The 21,851-nt window shown below is 27.7% G+C and overlaps 1 protein-coding gene across 2 annotated transcripts in view; it reads left to right on the top strand.

Annotated features, from left to right (window-relative positions):
- The window catches only part of LOC113556923 (histone acetyltransferase KAT7), a 90,678-nt gene that overhangs the window by 46,068 nt on the left and 22,759 nt on the right, over positions 1–21,851 (top strand). For both annotated transcript variants that reach the window (XM_026962155.2, XM_026962154.2), the window contains exons 9-10: positions 11,269–11,415; positions 17,456–17,562. In XM_026962155.2, the coding sequence (XP_026817956.1) occupies positions 11,269–11,415; positions 17,456–17,562 (254 nt within the window). The remainder of the gene's footprint in view (positions 1–11,268; positions 11,416–17,455; positions 17,563–21,851) is intronic.

The following is a 21,851-nucleotide window of genomic DNA, read 5'->3' as shown; positions in this document are numbered from 1 at the left end:
TAAGTACGCGTAGAAATTTAGTAGAAAACTATAGTTTTATTTTCACTGGTCACATCCGTTTCGGTAGATATATACATTAATGTAACATACGCGCGTTTTTATAATTATTATTATTTATTGTATCCATTTCAGGTGAAAATCGTGCAAGACGATTTTATTTTGTTTTTTTTTATAAGCAATGTGAAACAGTTTTGATTGTATTCAATAATGAATTAAACATTGCACATATAGTATGCGGTATCCAACAAAGATTTACTATGTTTTTATAGTAGCAGAGGAATTGAAAGCTTTTGGATTATACCGCCAAAAGTTGCCTAATCAAATCTATTCACTCTGATTCATTTAGTTGTAGCTTCTGTTTACTTTAAACATGAAAGTTTTTTCGTTTTTATTTACAAGTATTTTAACTCAATGTTGATTTTTACGTATATAAGATTTATTAGTTAATTATATAATTTTTAACTTTACAGTATATATACTTAGATACACAAGTGTTTAATATAAAATGTAAGATGAATTTAATAATATATTATTTTATGTCTCCTTGCGTAATTTGTGATTCATGTATACAAATGTATTATCAGTTTTTGTTATTATAAATTTCAGTTACTTAATTCTTTATCAGACATTTGCAGAGTGTGTTTCTAGTATAACTCGAAAGTACTTAATAGCAAATAATTTTATATGAATTTTTTTTTATTTATTTAATATGTCTATAATCTTTAAATAAATAGTAGATAAAACCTATACAGGTCAAGAAACTGTAAAACAAAGGAATTGATATTGATTATACCATGACTTATTTTTCCGATTTCGCTATAAGGTAATTGCTAAACACGTTTTGTTCTTAAAATATTCCATTTAATATATTATTTCAGTATGTTCACATGCACACTTATAAAATGTAAATTAAAGTGCTCATAAGTCGTGCGATATCGGAGCGTTACACTGATTTTTATAAACAATACTAGCTTGCGATATTGATACGAATAGAAACAATTTTATTGCTTTTATAATAAACTAAATTACTACTTGTACACGTTAAATTTCGTGTTTATTAGAATATCTGTATCCATGCGTTTTTTTTTTTCATGGTTACTGACTATTATTATTTTATTATCTACTTATAATACATTATAGGTAGTTATCTAAAGTTTATCGTAAATCATAGTTGTATGCTATCAAACTGAAAATTATTTTATCGTCCTTATGTGTTCTTGTTATCGTTGCAGTTACGTAAGCAAATATAACACATACCAATCATTAATCTGATCATTACAATTAAAAATATACTATTCTTGGCTATAAATTACGGGTTATATATCGTTAGTATATTTATTCCGTTTTTCTAGTAGATAACTGAAGCTTATACCGAGTTAATAATTGTGTACTGTGTTCGAATTTTAAATTAAAAATAAAAATATTTATGGATTGTTATAAATTATCAATTAATGTAAAAAAAATCGTATGATATATTTTTCACCAAAAAGTGTTTTAGATAATATTTCAGTGCTAACATAAATCTATAGTTTTTATACATAAATATATTTATCAGAAACTGAGTGAAATGCAAATTGTACGAGTTACTTTATCGGAACGGTTAACTAAAAATAATTCCAATAAATTAAACGACCTTCGTTGTACAATTTGTTATAGTGTATAAATTAATTATTGTTGTACTAGTTTTATGTTTATTGTGGGAAAATAAATATTTACTCTTAAGACTTTACCAATAGAAACCAAAATATAAATATTATGTTTAAAATTTATTATAAATTACCATCAAAATAATATAAGTACAAAAAATTAGAACCATAGAGTATTTTTCTTCATAAGATTGTTAACATTTTCAAACAAATAACTAAGTTAATTGTATGTATACTATTTATATATGTCATATCATAATTAAATGTGCATAATGTATTACGAATGGAGGTTAGACATATTTAAATACAATTTTACTGTAAAATTTTCAAAAAATTTTATTACTTTATTCAGTCATTCCTTATTTCTATTTACATTACTTATTCTATGAAATAATAATTAAACTATATTTATAGTTTAATTTAATTAATTAATAACTAGACGAAACAACAACGATGCTAATAACTTCAAATACTTTAGTTTAATGTCGAAGTATAAAATCTGCTAATCTAAGCAATATTATCCGGCCTGCAATATGCATATAAATGCATAGTAACAAAATACCATATATTTTTAAAAGTATGCTTCATATAATCTCGAGTAATTACAAATTTAAAAAGAATAAAACCTACATTATTTTTAATCAATGTTCAAAATTTTTCAAATTTGTTTATATAATAATATTATTAAACTTCATTTAAAATACCTTTTTTATAACATATTGGTAACTTTTACCTCTACCGGTAACATCTAGGCAGATTTCAAAAACCTATAAACCTATACATTTCATAAAGTGTCTACTAAACTTTAAACAATTTTACCTTGCCACATTAGGTTTTGAATGGAACGAAAGAAATTCAATGGTTTTCCAATACTGTTTTTTTGTGTTTTTATTCGAATACTTCTTATAAATGAGGGATAGTGCTAAAAAATTCAGGGGACTTTTTATATCGATCGAAAATCAAGTCTACTTGGTACTTTGAAGTGTTTGTTTCCTGATTTTTTTGGTATTTTATGTAAGAGCAAGGAAAAGCAACTGACAAGTGTCATAAAATGTTAGACAGGTATGACAGTGGTGTAAACCAACCACTTATTCATTTCGTCTTTTAAATGCGATACTTCATTGTTTCTATAATACATAAAATACATTTAATTCTTCCTAATAAAACTCGTCATTGGATCAATCGTTGCTGATCACATCATGTCTATGACTATTTTTCGCAAAGAACAACTGAACGAGATTAATATCGAATATCTACTCAGTCGCTTTATCTCTTATTCGGATCTTTGGTCTTGGTGTTATAATTACAAGCACAACATATGTATACATATTTAATAACTCAAAGACTGTATAATTCACAGTCGTTTTACATTTTAAAACACTAAATGGTATTTCTAAATTGTACATACAGAAAAAACAACATGTATGTTATTGTATTGTACTCGCTTACTTACGGACATGTATACTACTAGTTGCTTAATTTTTTTAGTTACGTTTTTGTAGGATTGTACTGATTGTAGTAGTTTTTAAATTTTAAAAATAGTTTTTTGGATGATGTTAAGACAGTGGTAATTATGATAAATCTTTTGATGTGAACTTTTTATTAAAAACCATTGAATGATGATACTTTGTATGTCTGAATATATAAATTAATTTTGTAGCTTACATAATATAATAAACTTCTGTAATAAATTAAAATATTTCAGAATATAAAATTATGATAATTTTTTTTTCTTGCACACAATTATTACAGGTGGAATTTAAAATATATTTCGATTTAAGTATACGCATTAAAGTAAATTATTAATTCAGACATTCAGTATTATAAAAGTCAATAAAGACAAGGAAATATTAGTTAAAAAAAAAATTTACTGTCTGTAAAATATACTAATAATTATAATAATTAGTATTATATTATTTCTTATTAAATAATACAAAAAATTGATTAATGACCTACTACTGAAATGAATAATAATTATCTATACGTATTACATTTTTATTTTAAATTCTTAAATGTTTAAACGTATTTGAAATGTTTACACATAAAGTTTTAAATAATTCCATTGTTATGATAATGGACTGTCCATCGTTTTAATAATACGTTGATAAATATGACAATATTTGGTATTCTTAATTTTATTATTTTATTAAAAGAAAGAAAGAAATTTTTTCTAGATAAAAAATGTATTCGTTTTAATATTTATCAAATATTTTAACAATAATAAAATAATTTCTGACAACAACTTAAAAATAGTTTGTGTTATTTTTTTGTTTTTAGACATATGGATTTATAGCTTAATAAATATTTATAAAAATATAAACACTATTAAATTTATTTACATCTATTATAATCGATATAGTATTGGGTATTGCGTATTGATTTTGTGTTACTGAATTTATCTTATCGCATACCCATCTCGTACAAGATGAGCTGCCTAGTATTATCATTTTCCTGTCATGGTTTGGTTTACGTTAAAGTGGGAATACACGTGGTTTTCCACACTTATATCAATTATATTAATGTATGAATAACGATTGTGGTAAAGTAATATAACGTGATAATAATATAAATGCAGATTTCTGCGATTCATGTCCTTTAACCTCATCCTCCTATGGCAAAGAAATCATGTAGGCATAAAACGCACTAGTCTTGCGACTACCGGATGGCGGAAAACCGATCTGTTTCATACCTATAACCCTACCCGCAGGTCGTGTATCTGTATATACGTAACCAAAACTGTTTATTTTGACCCACTGCGCAACAGCACAGCAGTGCTCAATCAGAAAGCACTTTTTTTTTAAATTTAATAAACATAATGTAAGATGCACGCGAGTATAATCTTATATGAATTACAATGTTGTACATAGTGTCATATACCCGCTTTTTATTGTTATTTTTTTTTTATCGACGTTCGTCATATTTATTATATTATATTTCAGTCATCCGCGAATGTATAAAGAACACACACACGCACAAACACCCTCCCATGACTCGTGTGCAGCGTGTGTTTGCTATAGAGTTTTTGGTTGTATTATTATACAAACTATGCGAATTTTCTGCAGCCCAGGTGTGCATTGTCTGTGTAAATAGACTCTTCTAGGATCTGATAATATCCGTGCGATATTATTGCACGTATCTCGGATGACGAACGCCCGCATGTACGTACGCGGATATTATTATATTGCATATAATGGTGCACATTGCGACGACTACGGCGTCTTCGCACATTATGATAAATATATAAGACGTAATATAGCTGCTTGTGACACATAGTTATGTGACTAGACATACTCTTTTTCATAGGAGATTACTTATTTTTATGCATTTTTCTAGTATCCTTAACAATGGCGTTAATTACGCGAAATTGCACTTATTTTGTGAAAATATTGTATATTTTAATACATGTTAATGCTTTTTTATAATTTAATCGCTTATATTTTATGGTTCGACCTAATGCATATTAATACAAAAATACATGTATATAAGGTTATTAAAGTTAAATAATATGTAGGGAAAATATTAAAAAATGTTCTTATTTAAAGTTTTATTTTTTCAATAAACATACATTAGGATAATTATTACATTTTCAATGTGTTAATATAGTTTTAAACATAGTTTCAAAGTATTTTAATCAAAAAGAAACACACATAAAAGTTGACGTAATAATAAAATTATAATTTCAAATATTTAGTTTTCATAATCATAATAGGAGAAGTTGAAATTTAATCAGATAAAAAAAAAGTTTATATAGGTAGACGGAGATAATCTGTGGGCAAAATTTATAGAATAATAGAATCACATTGGCCAATTATCTCAGGAGAGGGTTTTTTTTATGATAGAGTTACAAAGTTTTAAAATGTTCTTTTCAGACTTAATATCTAATCATCATATACATAGTCCATACGATTCGAAATCCGTAATGTTGTTTTATATTAAACTCCATGATTGCGTTTCCGCGTGCGTAGACACTAGACGCGTACCTATATACATATAGTGTATCATGTAGTATTGTATTATTATCTAGCATCTAGATACAAAAAGTACACACTATAATATGTTACCTATGCGTTTCGTATCGATTTGATTTATTTTTTGTTTGATATTCGTCTAGAGAGAAGGAATAATACAATAAAAATATAAAAAACGCAAATTCCTGTTCCCGGCTGGGGTGGAGGTATTCAAGATGTTTTCGGATTCAAAGGATTAGATTATTTATGTCTTCTGTTTTATTGGTAACAATTTCACAGTAAACATATACGTATAAAAAAAAGGATCGTATCTTTTAGCAAAATAAATCATTAATAAAGAATTAATAATTGAATAAAAATCTAGTAAGTAGGAGGTAACCTGGCTAATATAGGTAATACAATTAAACAAATACGTGATAGTTATTCAAAAATTATGCTAAAATAAGCTAAAAAATATAAATATATAGGAGAAAAAATCAAAATGAAGTTTATTTAATTACAATCAAAATTATATGAAACAATTTTATAAATAGTGATTCACATTCACCGACCATGCTCACCTCAATTTTTTCTTTATTTATACATTTACTCAAATTTCGATTTTCAGAATTTATAATTTATAAATATAATTAAATACCATATTTTCAAATTTTTGAGATTATTGAAATTAATTAAAAAGTATTCTGTGTTGATACGAATTTCGATTTTATTTTTTAGAATAATAACACACCATTTTACCAACAATTATTTGATGGATAAATCTTTTGAAAATGTTTATGTAAGTACCTAATGTACCTGGCTAATATATATATATATATATATATATATCTGCCTGATTAAAAATTCGAACCAACTTTTAACATAGTCAGTTTGATATAAACGTAAGGAATATTTAAAGAGAACCTTAAACATAAATCTCGATTACGACTGTATCATATTTATACCCGTATACCCGTTAATGTGTTTCACAGACGAAATCACGCGTTTTGTGGGTTTCTGCAACAAACTTTACGCGTTCGAATTTTTATGTTCATAGAACTATGTATATATATATATATTTACTATTCCGTAAACGACGAGCGGAAAAAACTACTTTTAAAGGCTTAACTCTAACGTTACTTAATGACACACGTGCGTTCGATCTATATGTACAAAAACTCACTTGCGGTTAATACTCGCGAACCTCTATAGTATATAATATAATATATATGTATACCTAAGACGTGCGTATAAACTATACCACCGCTCATCACTCGCGTCGTCATGTTTTTTCGACGAGTGTAGTTCGATAAAAATTTCATTATAAATCCGTCGAACCACTTTCCCTCGCGAATAAAACACGCGGGTTGTATGCTATATACGTATGTATAACAACGTATGTAATATATGTACATAAAACGCACGTTTGCATCGAGTGTTTGATGCACTATTGGAAAATTCCTCGTGGATACTATTTTGTGATGGGATTATTTTTTTGTTTTCATTACTATTACTATTATTGTTGTTGTTTGTATATTTTTATTGTTCGACGGTAGTGCGGGAAAATCGCGTCGGCTCCCCCAAATGTCATCCAGTGACAGGTGCCCGGCCTCGTTTGGAAACGGCTAATGTATAATACACTACGCACAGTAATAATAAACACGCGTATTACGTATGTAGGAGGTGCTGTAGATGCTATGCATAATGTATATTTTTACATGTAGTACGATATTGTCGTGTCGTTGTGTAGGCATATGCATATAACATGTTTGTGTATAAAACGGAAATTAATTACTCGAGCGTATACTAATGTCTATTCTATTATATTCTATGCGCCTTTTTAAACATCATCGACGTTCGTGATATTCTATTACTGGCATTGCTTTCTTGTAAATGCGTGTTGCTACACGTGGGTACCTACATATTACAGTAATAATACGTTTTCATATTAATAAAGGTATAATTTTATGAAACACAAATTTGATTGTACGTATATATATTCGACTGGTTTTCATTATTTTTGCTAGAATGACATTACATATACCTATATTGATAAGCACTTACAATTTCCATATATTTTCGTATGTCGTCAGTGGATCGTTGGTAGATATATTGATTCTTCTGTACTTAACCATAATGCACACCTACAAATTATATATTGATGTTACAAAACAAGAACGACGTTTATAAATTCCGATCGCTAATATCTGTATGACGTATGTTACATTATAATTTGTATGAGACAATATACCTAAGTAAGGAAGTCGGATATTCAAGATTACGAGCATGAATATTCTGCCCATTTCGCAAAGTTTGACATCTCGGGGACTCCTGCAGCGCGTATACTCCTTGTCGTGGTCAAAATCTGTCGTATTATAATAATATGTCATACACAAACACACACACACACAATGTATATACTATACATATATATATAATATCCCTGCATCTTGTTCGTAGTTTACTCTATTACGCCCCGTCAGCGGTTGTTTACGAGAGTGACGTTGATACCGCTGTGATCGATCCCCCACCCGCACCCACGCAACAGACACCACCGTTGTTTTGTCATTGTATTGTCCAAAAGGAGTATCCCGCAGCGATGTCCTGGATTATAGGGGCGGGCGATGCGAATTCTATGGTAAATATTACCAAAATAACTAAAAGAAACATCGCTACGAATAAACTCGCGGGTGTATTAGATTTCAACACCTGCCGCATCAAACCTCCTGCACGTTCTCTCCAGGCATTTTATTAGATTATTTTATTTATTAAGTCTTATAGTCTTGTGAGACTATTAATATTGTGCGTCAGTTACATAATAATGTGTGTATATATATATGTATTTATATCCATTGCTTTAGTTGAATAAAAAATGTATGATAATTCAATAAACGAATGATCAAAGAACCTAATGTCTATTTTTATACATTATTGTGAAAGCCTATATTAAACATATATTATTTAAAATGTTTATATCATTAATCTAATTGATAGGTATACACATACATATAAAAATGCTTCTAAAGTATCATTGATACTAAAATGGATTATAAATTAAACTTGGATTTGATATCTGTGTAGATAACTGTGTGTAGTATAGGTATATTGTATTAAAATTCCTTAAAAAAAAAAGTCCTAATCGGTAGCAAAAACATTAACATGAATCGAAAAAACTGATTTTTAGACTGATTGTTATTTATTTATAGATGTAATTTATATTTTTGAAATTTTTTAATTTCATTTTTTGTTTTGTATTAAAATTTGCTTGCATATTTAGTATAATATAATGTTAATAAATAATTTTCTTTAAACCTATGTGTTATGTTCGAATTTTAATAAATAAAATTTTTTTAGTGAATAATAAAAATTTTCTTTAGGCCTTTAAAATTTTTATGTCTTACAAATTGAGTTGTAACAATATTTTTTAAAAGCTCAAAACTAAAACAAAAAGTAGTTATTACTTAGCTGCATCAATGGTTTCAAACTTTCTAATTTACGCACGTTGATATCGCGTTATTTTTTAAAAATATATTCATAATACGCATACAATTATTTTTATAAGCATTAATAATATTGCGAATATAGAATTATTTATAGCTTTATTTAAGCAGTAGCAGCACCTATAACTCTGCTATGAATCGCATTTCAAGCCATTGCTTTCAAACTCACAATAATAATAAAAATGATAATACAAACATTGACTTGCGCCAAGATGAGTGAGGAGAGATGAGTGCTCAACATCCAGACTTTTTATCCTTTTTGTAGATTTTATTTTATTTTTATTATATTCACTGCAAAATGTTTCGCTTCACATTTTTCGCTAAGTGCATTTTAATAAACGTCAGGGGGGAGATTAATGAACGTATCGATCGGTTTTCTGCATTTTTTTTTTTAAACCCCTTCATCTGCTGAATGGTGAATCTAGCGTTTTTACGATAACGCGCATGTAGATTGCAAGCACTATGGAAATCTCATTTGTGTGGGCAAAATGTCGTTTGAATAATAATATTTTAGACATTAATTATTATAAAATATTTTAATTATTGGCCTTATTTTATATATAAATGTATTGTTAATATTATTAACTAATTAAATCTGATGTTAATTGAATAACGTTAATAATAAAGAAAAAAACCTTGATTATCCATTAGCTAAAAAGTTCACACGTTTTATAGTTACTAACTAACATTAGTTTTAAATGTTTTAATCACTTTATACACCTTACATTAATGTTTTTTTTGCACTACCCAAAAATTATAATTGCATTTTTGTTAAAAAATCAATTCAATTGCATATTTTAGTACATAATTGTATATTTATGAGTTAGCAAATATTAAATTTGTTTACAGTGGTTTTAAGAACAATAGTTATGTTATTGCTAAACAATTAACGAGACAGCACAACATATTGTATTGATACAATACTATGTTAATAGGCAATTGGGATATTAATCGAATAGTTAGTTATATAATATAATACATATAAAACATGATTATTTCTGAAATCGATGCTTACAGAATTGTATTGTCTCTTGTGTTTTCCAGGAAAAAAAACCAGGCGAAAAATCAAATTGAATTAATTTGTTTTTATTAGTATCAATTTATTTCCATCACATAATCACTTCGTATTTATAATTTATATCGATGAAATCTTTGTTAGAAATTGCGCAAATTCTACAGCAAACCACTTAGGCGTGTACGTATGTATATTTTGTATAGAGTTGTTGAAATGGTTAATTCGTTTTATATGGTTATTATTAGTATTGAATTAATGCTAAATGGAAACTGTCTAGGAGTGGTACAGTATTGATCGAAGAAATGCAATATGTTTGCACCAACGTGGGTCGAATGTAATGAAGTCACCATTGACCCTCGTAAATTAAGTTATCTTCCTAAATGCCGTGTTGTATACGTATATAATAGTATTTTGTGGTAAACTCCCATCTCTGATAATAATATAGTACCTATAATATTATAATAATATGTTGGCATGGTTCAAGTAATAGTTATGGAAAGTTATGGTTACAAGTTATAAAAATCCAAATAAAATATTCATTTAATGATATTGATTAAACGTGATCACGCATATCATAGTATATAATTATTGCTGTCGTCGGTGTGATACATTTTAATAATGTTATTATTTTTAAATTGTAATAAACGTAGTAAAATTATACAACAGACGACAATTCTCTTCCACAGAGTACACAAATATATAAATATATAATATTTACCCCACGTAATCACTTAACCCAATCTATTAAATAATATAAATGAATATAATGGCTATAATTTTAAAATCATCATAAGTTCCCGTATCTTTCAAACCTATTATTATCATGAATTTATTATCATTAAATTAGGTTAAATAACTCAAAACCTTCCCTTTCAAATTTTGATCTAGAATACCAAAATGTATATAAAAAAAGTCATCTGCTCAATAATTTATGAAGTTTTCACACAAATTAGCACTGTATAAATGATTAGTTCTTAGTTTTTCAAAAGTATAAAAAAACAAAAAAAAAAAATGTTTTATAAATTACAATAATAAATTCAGCAATAATTGTCTGAAACCATATCTCTTTATTTCATTACAATTTTAAATATTATTGATAATATTCATTATGTTCATAACGAGTGTTATTAAACATTAGATCGTTTTTTGTGTTTGCACAGGTTACCTGCTGACCAGAGTAGAAGGCAAAGTCGGTTCGCCCGAAAAACCGTTGTCAGATTTGGGTCTGATATCATACAGGAGCTACTGGAAAGACGTGTTGCTGCAGTACTTGTGCGATTTGGGCGGAAAACAGCTATCCATAAAAGGTAAATATTATTTTTATTATTTATTATATAGTCGTTTACGCCGATCTCGAAATCCGCGTTATGTGTAATTAGTTATTATACTAAACCGTTATAATAAATTGTCATCGTCGTCGTCATCACCCCTGCGGCCCTGCGCCTATATTATAATATATTTATACTGTCATCTCCTCTCTCCTGACGGATTTTATCGATGATCCCGTTTACGTGTATGTCTGTGTGTCAGTGTGTGTGTGTGTGTGTGTGTGTGTGCTGGCACGTGCGCTCATGCAAAACGACGCAATGCCCTCGTCATAGGTATATACATACTCACACACATACATATAATATATGTATAGTATGTACGTATGTGCGCGTTTTATAACCCTTTTCGTCCCAGACCCCCCCATGCACCGCCATCCGTCGACGACGATATTATTATCACCGGGGTGTAAAACTCATCGGAGAGTATACACGTACCACCTACCCTATATATAAGCGCGCACACAATACTTACTCTCCTGGTATATTATACGAAGAACCGCGTGTACGCACTGTGCATTTCGGCTCGTCGTAAAAACCTGCGCACGCGGTATATAATAATAAGTTTTATACTGCGTCGTAAAACGCGATTATTACAGTGGCGAATAAACCCTCCCCCCAAATCCGCCACCCCATTCGCATTCCGTCTTGTATGTATATATATATATATATATTGAGAAAGAGATCACTGACCCCTGCGTGTATTATATTTTATTGTGTACGTGCATTGGACATAACCTGCGACAATGTACAACTGTATACGGCGGTGCGATGCGGACGGACAGGACGTGCGTGACACGGCGTCGACGGTCGGAAGAAAACCGGGCCACAGACTTACGAGATTTATTATTATTATTCCGTGTATACACTTTATGTATTCGAACTTGTCGGCGAATCAACCGAGGGATTTTATTATTATTATTATTTTTTCACCCTCGAGAGTGGATGAAAATCGTACACCCCACCGATATTGCCAGATCGTATACAAATGTAAAATACATGCTTATTATTATAAATGTTTCAAGTAGGAAAAACGATTCGTTTAAAATAGTTGAATTAAATGTAATACTAAATTTGGTTAATTCCAAAGTATATAGTATTATATGGTGTATATATGCGTGCGCTTTGATGAATTATTGTACTTCAAAGCAGGTCACTCGAAACGTAGGTATGAACCAGACAGAAAATACCTAGACGAAAATGTGAAGCTGAATTACTCTTATTTAGCTTGATTACTTTTCTGTGTTCTATATTATATCTTACAGTACAATTTGAAATACCGTTATTTATATGAAAAAAACAAAATGCATTATTTAATCAGTAAGTGACGCGCTATTTTCCAATACCTCTGATACCGGAATACTATTCAAAAATGCGTATAATGTGTGTTTGTTTTTGTATACTACACTACAATATCAATGTATAGTGTTATGTACCTACACCGTTAGTGTTGTGTCCTATAAATAATCATTATTTTGCAATTAACAATTCTTTACTAGTGTACTATTTATTAAGACACAATGCTTGGCAAAGATTGTTTGTGACAAGTTTAAATTAAGCACGCTAATTTAGAGAAAACTCACATTACACATTACGCATGTATATTGTATACGTATACTTCCAATGAGCCACCCGTGAAATACAATTATTATTAAATGAATAAAACATATAGTATTGTCGGTATTACGTTTTAAACTATCAAAGTTTCTTGATTATTTTACAAGTATAAAGCAATTACCTTACTGTCAACGTAAGTTTTATTCTTTGAACATATTGTCTTAGAATTGTACGAATTCTATTAAAGTATAAATGTATTACGTGAAAGGTTTGTAAATTATAAAAGCATAGTTATGTCTTGTTTTTTCTATAACTCCGATGTACACTTTGGTGAAATAAAAAACCACTACTGTTAAAACGAATATGATATATTTATTGTTATTGTATACATGTGGAGAAAAAACATATATAATATTAACCAAATTATCTTAGAATATTTATCGCATTTGGCAATGTCTCAATAAATGCTAAAACGCACTAGATACCCCGTGAATATATACAAATTATGGTAGACCTGCCGTAAATATATTTTTATATTCTTTTGAAAATTTCATTTTTTTCACCCTAATTTATCAATATGAATAATAATGCGATATTTTTACTATATCATTGAGAAAACAAGTATTAAATATTTTGGATTTATTTTAAAATTTAACCAACCAATAGTCCTTAGTTGTGTATTGGCTTTAATGACGATTTCAAAATGTCGGCTTCACTATGCAGTTTGTCTCACGTTCACCCCAAACATCTCTCTCCAGTCTAAACGAGCTTTAAAATTTCAACTTTAAGTATAAAACTTTACAAAACATCTCCCCAAAAACATGTACGTTGAGACCCGTGTTAACATTACAGATGTGATCAACTTTTTGGATTATTTCCAGAGGGGATTTTTCTTTAACCACGTATTTCGTGACCTCGATGATTACATGTTGAAAATACGACGTGAATTTTGCCCAAATAATATAAATATATATTATATACATTTAAAAAAAAAAAACCATAAAACCAGAGAATTCATAGTACATAGTAATGGATGTGTTCAATTTTAAACTAAAAAAAAAATCATTATTTCCGATACAACTAAAATGTTTTAGAAATATTTTAATAAAACAAATTAATAGATTGATTTTTTTAAACCATTATTTATTAACATACAAAATTCCAAACTTCAGATTATTATTACAAAAGTTTATTAAAAAAATAATTATTTTTATTTATATTGTTTTAATAGCAAAGTTGTATTTTAAAACAGATAAAAGTTATTTTTATACTTTTTGACTTGAGTTCTTCATATTTTAATTTTGAAATTTTGATATATATATATATATTGTATTGTTTATTCGTTTAATCAAGCCGGTATTTTCTTTATGTAAGTACTTACGTATTTTTTTTTCATTCAATTTGTAAAACAATATTTTCTTATTTTAATTTCGTAATTAATATATTTCATTAGAATTCTCAAGAAACGACATTATAAGTTTTTAGAAATATAAAAATGCATTTAATTATCATTTTCTATAGATTTAAATATTTTTATAAATAATATAATACATAATACGTCATAATGTAACTTATAATATTGTATGTACCTATATATCAAATGAATATATTTCATTATAGTGTACTAATTTAATGAGCTCTTTTACTATAAAATATTTCCATCGTTAAAATTTGTAATCCCTTTAGACTCGTAATAAAAACATGTATAAGCTTAAGAATGATGTATTATACTATTATTAACCACGATATTTGCGTATATTATTATTATTTTTTTTTAATTACTCCGAGGCTAATAAATACAAAAAATAAAAACCAACCTTGCCACGATAGTTTTAATGATAACGGCCGTGCAATTGAGACCCTTAAGATTACACACAGGCGGTTTTCGTTCATTTGTCAACGTTTGCAATCGACCAAGACTTTTTTTTAAATATACTCACGCTATTGTTTCCGCTTTGCATTATACAACACAACGTAGTGCATATGTATATGTTGCATAGCTTAATTATTTATTTGGTTTGTCTGATGTACAAGTATCTTTGAACGCATGATATTGTATACAGAAGTCCCGTACACCATTGTAAATCAATGCGAATTTACTACAATATATTAGTAAGCAAATTCTACTCAACGGCATAAGTTTTAAAAATGTTTAAACAAGTATTATTAAGGCAATTAAGTTGTTAATTTTTTTCAAGATAGCCATAGTTTTAATCAAATTTTAAAATAATTTAAATAGAATGATTAATGACTTAATTAAAGCAAATTAAGTTTTTGATTTTATTAGAATTATAGTTGTTTAGTAACATGCAAATCGCATGCTTAATCAATCTCAATTGAAATGTGGATTATTTTTAAAAGTGCGTTCATCGGTAAAAATAAATTTAAAGAAATATATATAAATATTTATCCAAACATTGAATTGATACTTATTGTATGTAACGCCCAATCACAAAATTGTAAATTCCTTTCTTCGTCATAACTTGCATGATACTGTTAAAATTTGGTTTTATATGTCTTTATTTTATTTCGTTAATGTTCTATGAACAAATTATTATAGTATAATCCATGCACCAAAAAGTATGGATAATTTTAAAGATACAACTACATTTCCAAGAATGTTAATGATGTGATCAAAATTTGTTGTGCTCTTTGATTTACCTGACCTATTTTGATTATTTACATACATAAAATTTAAAATTAAGTTTTTAATAAAATTAGAAAATCAATGAAATCCCTCACTTCTATACGGTACTTTATCATATAATATGCTATACCTACGCAATATCTAACCGATTTGGTTGATTTTCATTCAATGAATTTGATATAATTTTTTAAAAATATGAATAAAAATCTTGAAAATTTAAAAAACTAAATTTCTCTAAATAATTATTTTTTAATTTTGCTGTAAAAAATGCATTTAAACACATTGATTTTCAATGGAAATACTAAGTATGATGCGATATTTTCAGAACATACTGTACACCTTTTATATACCAATCTTAAAACAATTAATGAGTAAATTATACCTGTAATTCAATTTAAATATAAATATATTGTTATTAAGTAGATCAGTACCAATAACAATAATACCTACAATTTTGTGATTATTTTTGATTTTATTTTACATTAAATTTTAATGTTATTCGGTATTTAAAATAGTTTATTTTATTATACTTAGTTTTATTTCATTGACCGTCATGATGCACATCATCAATGCACTGGTACTTGCACGTTGTAGATATATCGTTATAATGTCCAATTTAGTTTATCCAAACCATTTACTTGTCATGTAAGTCATATCCATCATTTCTTCAGTGAGATAAGTGATCATCTATTTTTTTCTTTATTTTTACTCCCTATAGTTCCTAGTTACATGGTATGCTCATAAACTATTGTGAATCTTGCTACTTTCAAATAGTAAGTTTGCGCACTTGAAAACTACTGACAGTAAATACTTCTTACATTCTTGCTACTTCCTAAATTTCGCATTTACTTCTAGAATTCTCAAAATGTGAATTTTATACATTCAATTTTATCGTTTATAGGCCTATACATTTTTTTATTAGACTTTCGAACAAATAGCTTATGAGTGGTAACGTTAAAAAACTTACTAATATTGTTGATCAGTGTCCATGTTGTCCACACGAGATTGTTTTGACTGAACCGGTCTAATTGTATACATAAAAAATAGACTATTTTAGAAGCACGTTAAGGATCTTAAACTAAACCTATTTATTCCTTCCTTCATACATATGACGTTACTTCAATCCAGGAAATCCAAATTCAGTTTATTTTCTCTGAAGTATATCTATTTATATCCACTATATAATATTGCTTACAATTTGTTTTGTATACGTATATATAATAATATGTATTTTCCTCATTATCAATTAATTATGTAATGCCTTGAACATAATGTCGTTATTTAGTATACCTTTTAAACTGTAGATTGCAGACCATCAAACGCCGTTTAATTTAAATTAAATACATTTGAGGGTCGTCCTATCGTACACAGCTATTATACACAAACTGCTGGTATATACAAGACTCTATTTAACGTTGAAATTGTATTCGAATATTTATATCGTATTATTGTAAATGTTTGTGATCCTGTCTAGCGTGTTAGTGCCGAACGTACATATAATTTATTGATACAGAACATATATTATTATTAGGTACGCTCTATATCAAATTGCAGGCAATTTCAACCGTGGTGTATCATAACACCGTCGCGCTCAATGCTATCCCGCGAGTGGCCGTGTCTGTGCTGCGATGTGAATCGTGTATAATATAATATATTTATGTATATTATTGGTTTAAGACTTGGGATCATTGTAGGTTTACAGTATATAATAATATAGAATACATACTGTGTATGCCCGGTCATATATAAATTGACAGAATCACGTGGGAAATATATTGTAAACAATCGGTTAACGTAATTTAAAATTTTGAATTCCAGACATGAGTCAAGAACTGGCCATCAACTCCTATGATATAGTGAGCACGCTCCAAGCCCTCGGCATGATGAAATATTGGAAGGGAAAGCACATCATACTCAAAAAACAGGTAATACGCGCGTTTTATTTGATTCTGACGGGTCGGCTAATACAAAATTCATGCCTAACCCCCTAACGTCCTTTCCAAAAGATCTACGACTTCCAATATATTATTTTTAGTATAAATTGTATGTTGTGTGTGCATGTACACGCGTCGTAATACAAGCCTTTTAAATCGGAACTATAGAACGGCGATACGGCATATTATATAATAATGTACCTACCTACTACCATATACGTATTCAGTGTTTCGGTACCTTAAAAACTGCTACTAGATTTCCGGTCGGAATATAATACGCTCTTTCATACATAAGTAAGTATTTTGATTTCGAAAAAATACGATATAATATGATAACGAATTTTTACTTGTCGTGTTGTCGAAATGTATGTTTTTTATGTCACTCGGAATCTATACCGTCCATTTTTGGAAATACTTCAATAGAATCCAAAATAAATAAAAAAATATACATAGTACACCTATCGTACACTGCTAACCAATTAAATAAGTAAGTACTTCCAAGTAATGGATGCATTTCTAAGCAATTAATTTTGACTGTACCAATTACAGTATTGATAACCAATTTATCGACTCATAATCGTTAAATGTATACTATACTCATAACCAGACATCCGCATATATTATGCAAGTATACCATATACTTAATTATTGTATTCTACGCATTGATAATTTTTTTTCAAATTAAGTTTATAAAAATTGTATTTTCGAAATATATACATTTTATCGAAAAAGTTGCTGTATAGTAGTAAAAGAATCACTCTATATATAATTGTCGTAAATATACCGTCGATGTACTTACTTTCAATTTTAGAAAATTATTTTCAAAACGTGGTTTTCTGAAAACCCGTATTATTAAATACTTACATAAATATACAAACGGATTAGTGTAAAAATGGACTTAGTTCTAACTCTAGACTAAATCACATTCCTAAAACGGTTCTAGATAAATACCTATAAAAGAAAAACCCCTTTTTATAATAATAATAAGAAAATAATATTTTCCTTATACTTATTATCACATTTAAAGATCTATGTTTCGTTATGAAACAAACATTCCAACCAAAGTTTTCTTTTCAAGCAATAATTATAATTTTTCAATAATTGATATTTAACAGTCTTGTAAAATAATAATTACCTACTTAAAATTTTCAAAACTATATTTTTGTTCTTTTGCTTTTACTGCCAAATTTGATCGTAAATTATTTTTCGTCCACGACATCCGTAGTTATTGCATTTAATAGTTCGTAGTAATCTGTCGAGATTGAAGATAAATATTATGCTTATTGTGTTAATGTATTGTAATATAAACGTTATTTTACTGTTTTTGTTATTGGTAAAACGTTTTGCCGCTAAAATATACAATTATAATTGTGTGTATCTATACATAGTATCATAAAACATAATATCTCGTGACTAATTTGCCAATTTGAGTAGCTCAATTCTTACAAATCATATTATTTTTAATTATATTTTGTTTCTGCAGTGATTCGTTTTAAATTGAGCTTACATTTGGAGCTTGAATTACAATAAATAATGTTCAAATGTCTATAAGTGCAAAATGGTTAATTTGTTTCTATGTTATAAGTTTTTTATTATTGATTTTTTCTTCTCGTTGAACTTATAAACTTATAATCGGTGTTTGAATAATCTAAAGATCAAAATATAATATAATCTAATCGATAATATATAAAAACGAATTTACATAACCAGTTTTTCTGTCGGTAGTTTTTAGAGGATTTACAATATATATTTATGTTTATTTTTTTGGTGACGGGTGTAATTCAGTAGACAATAAACGTGTCTCGTGTATTATGTACACGCACAATTATGTTTTATTGTGCGGTCAAGGAAGATTACAGTTAACAGTTTGAAAGTGTATTACGACTATGCGGTTTCCACTGATTATTATTAAAATAATTATTCATTATCATCTCGATAAAATAATAGTAAATAATATTAAAAATAACAATGATGAAACTAAAAGTATTTTATAAATATAACATAATAGAAGTCGTGGACTGTTGTATATTGGTCGCCCGTACCTCCCCTAAAATAACACGTAATTAACTTAAGCGACAGACTCGTAGTTGACTTCCATTCTTATATTATATGTTAGATAGTTGCTGTTATATAATAGTTACATTGGGACTCGCTTTTTGGCGTGGGTAAAACTTGTGTACGCGCGTGTGTAGGTGTAGAATGGCTCATATATGTGTGTGCGCGCGCATACAGCGGAAGTCCCTTTTTACACACGCGCTGATACCCAAATAGCAGGGCCGTCGACAAATCATTATTGTACTTAATGTGCTCATCTTCGACGCTATAATACGATATATAGTGTAAAACACACATTGAGTTTGTAATATTTGTCCATCTAATAAACAGCCGAAATAATTGTACGTTATTGTTTGTGATAGATAACCGAAGGGGAAAAAATGGAAACATTTCCAACTAAAAACTTTTTAGAGTATTGACTCACTTCTTATAAAATAAATATTGATCACAGATAAAAAATATTATATTACTTTATTGTAAACTAATTTAGTCTTTGTCTTGCTAAGAATCTAAAAAATGTATTTTCAACAAGTATACAGAATATTTGTGTACAATATACATTAGATTAAGTTTTCCTGATATATATTTTAACTGAAAACGTTACTGATAAAAATTAAAAAAAAAAAACATATTTTAATTCTAAATATGTAAATATTTAGTCGATTGCTTTTTTTTTTGGTTCACCTGAACTCTGAATTATTTTCTAGACATTTTTCTTGATCACTTACTTATTAATATTACTAGAAGTTCAATTCTTGTGAAAAAATATTAATCTTGGTTCCACAATACAGTTTCTTTTTAATTTAACTAAACCCAAATCTAGTTTTTCTGAACGTACAAATCTACGTATGAAAATTCTCATTCAAATGCATAATTCAAAATGGATATATAAGTAATTTACAGTATTTACCTTTTCCAAAACTCTAACAATGATCAAAGGTAAAAATTACGAGGCATTCAAAATTAAGTGGAAATGATTGAACTTTTTATTCTATTTATCGAATGTGTGTTGTTGAATGTTTCGTTAACTGTTTTGGCACACATAATAAAAGTAACCACGGTGTATTATTTTTAAAAACTTCAATTTGTTCAATTTTGTAGCTTGTTCGATGACGATAAAAAAAAACTATCTATGATCGTGATATAATTCAATTTTCACATACTCGTATCAGTGACGATTTGATCAAATTTTTTTTATTCTATTCGTATATATATTTTATATTGTTTTTTCAGTTTCAAAAACGTCACATTTCTTCGAGTGAAATATAGGTTTTCAATCATATGAATGTGTTTATTTGCCACTACTATATTACGTGTCGACTTTTAGTATAAATGTCAAACCATAATCTAAACTAAATATAATTATTCTGTCTAGATACGTACTATCCCAGTGCCGTAATGTTTGGTTAACTTTGAATGTTACTCCATCAATTACAAATAAAATAGTATTGGTGCATACTATAAAGGACATTTTAATACAATAATTGATATACATACATATTGATATAGGTACACGTAATTTTAAGTTAAAAATAAAGTAATCAATATAACTTTGTATTAAGTTTTTGGTCTTGCAAGTATTAACAGGACCTCACTACTATAAACATATATTATACGATGACAATTTACAGGTACTGAGGAGATTCCCGATTTCCATTAAATATACCTATATCGTTGTATCATATAAAAAACAAATTAATAACTTTTACCCTCATTATATATTATGTATGTAGTATCATGTGTATTAAATTAATACATTATTTTAAGAATGCATTTAATGTAGATAAATTTATATACTACTTAAGTAAATAGTTTTATAAATTATTTACACTTATTACAAAATAAATTATAAAAACCAAAATGCCAAAAAGCTGCCAATTGAACTAATAAATTATACAGGTTTTTTTCAAATTTTAAAAATAGATAGAAAATGTAGTGGATCAATCCATGTGCTTTAAGTGTTTATATTTTAAACAAAAATGTCGACAAATTTTAACTATTGAAAATCGATTTTATGGTGAAAATTTCATGTATTTGTAAGTAGGTATTCATAAATAATAATTATTTGCATTTGTACTCTTATTACTATTTTTTACGGGGTATTTAAATACTTTTCGAAGTAAGTTTCTACATCTATATTTGTATTAATTTTAAATAATTAAATAAAAGATGAAAGTGTCGTCAATGGTTGATTTCTTCAATTAAATTTTTCAAGTTACTATTAT

Source organism: Rhopalosiphum maidis, chromosome 1 (assembly GCF_003676215.2).
Source record: "Rhopalosiphum maidis isolate BTI-1 chromosome 1, ASM367621v3, whole genome shotgun sequence".
In the NCBI taxonomy this organism is placed as follows: domain Eukaryota; kingdom Metazoa; phylum Arthropoda; class Insecta; order Hemiptera; family Aphididae; genus Rhopalosiphum; species Rhopalosiphum maidis.
The sequence above is the reverse complement of the archived record's forward strand: the minus strand, read 5'-3'. Positions and strand labels throughout refer to the sequence as shown.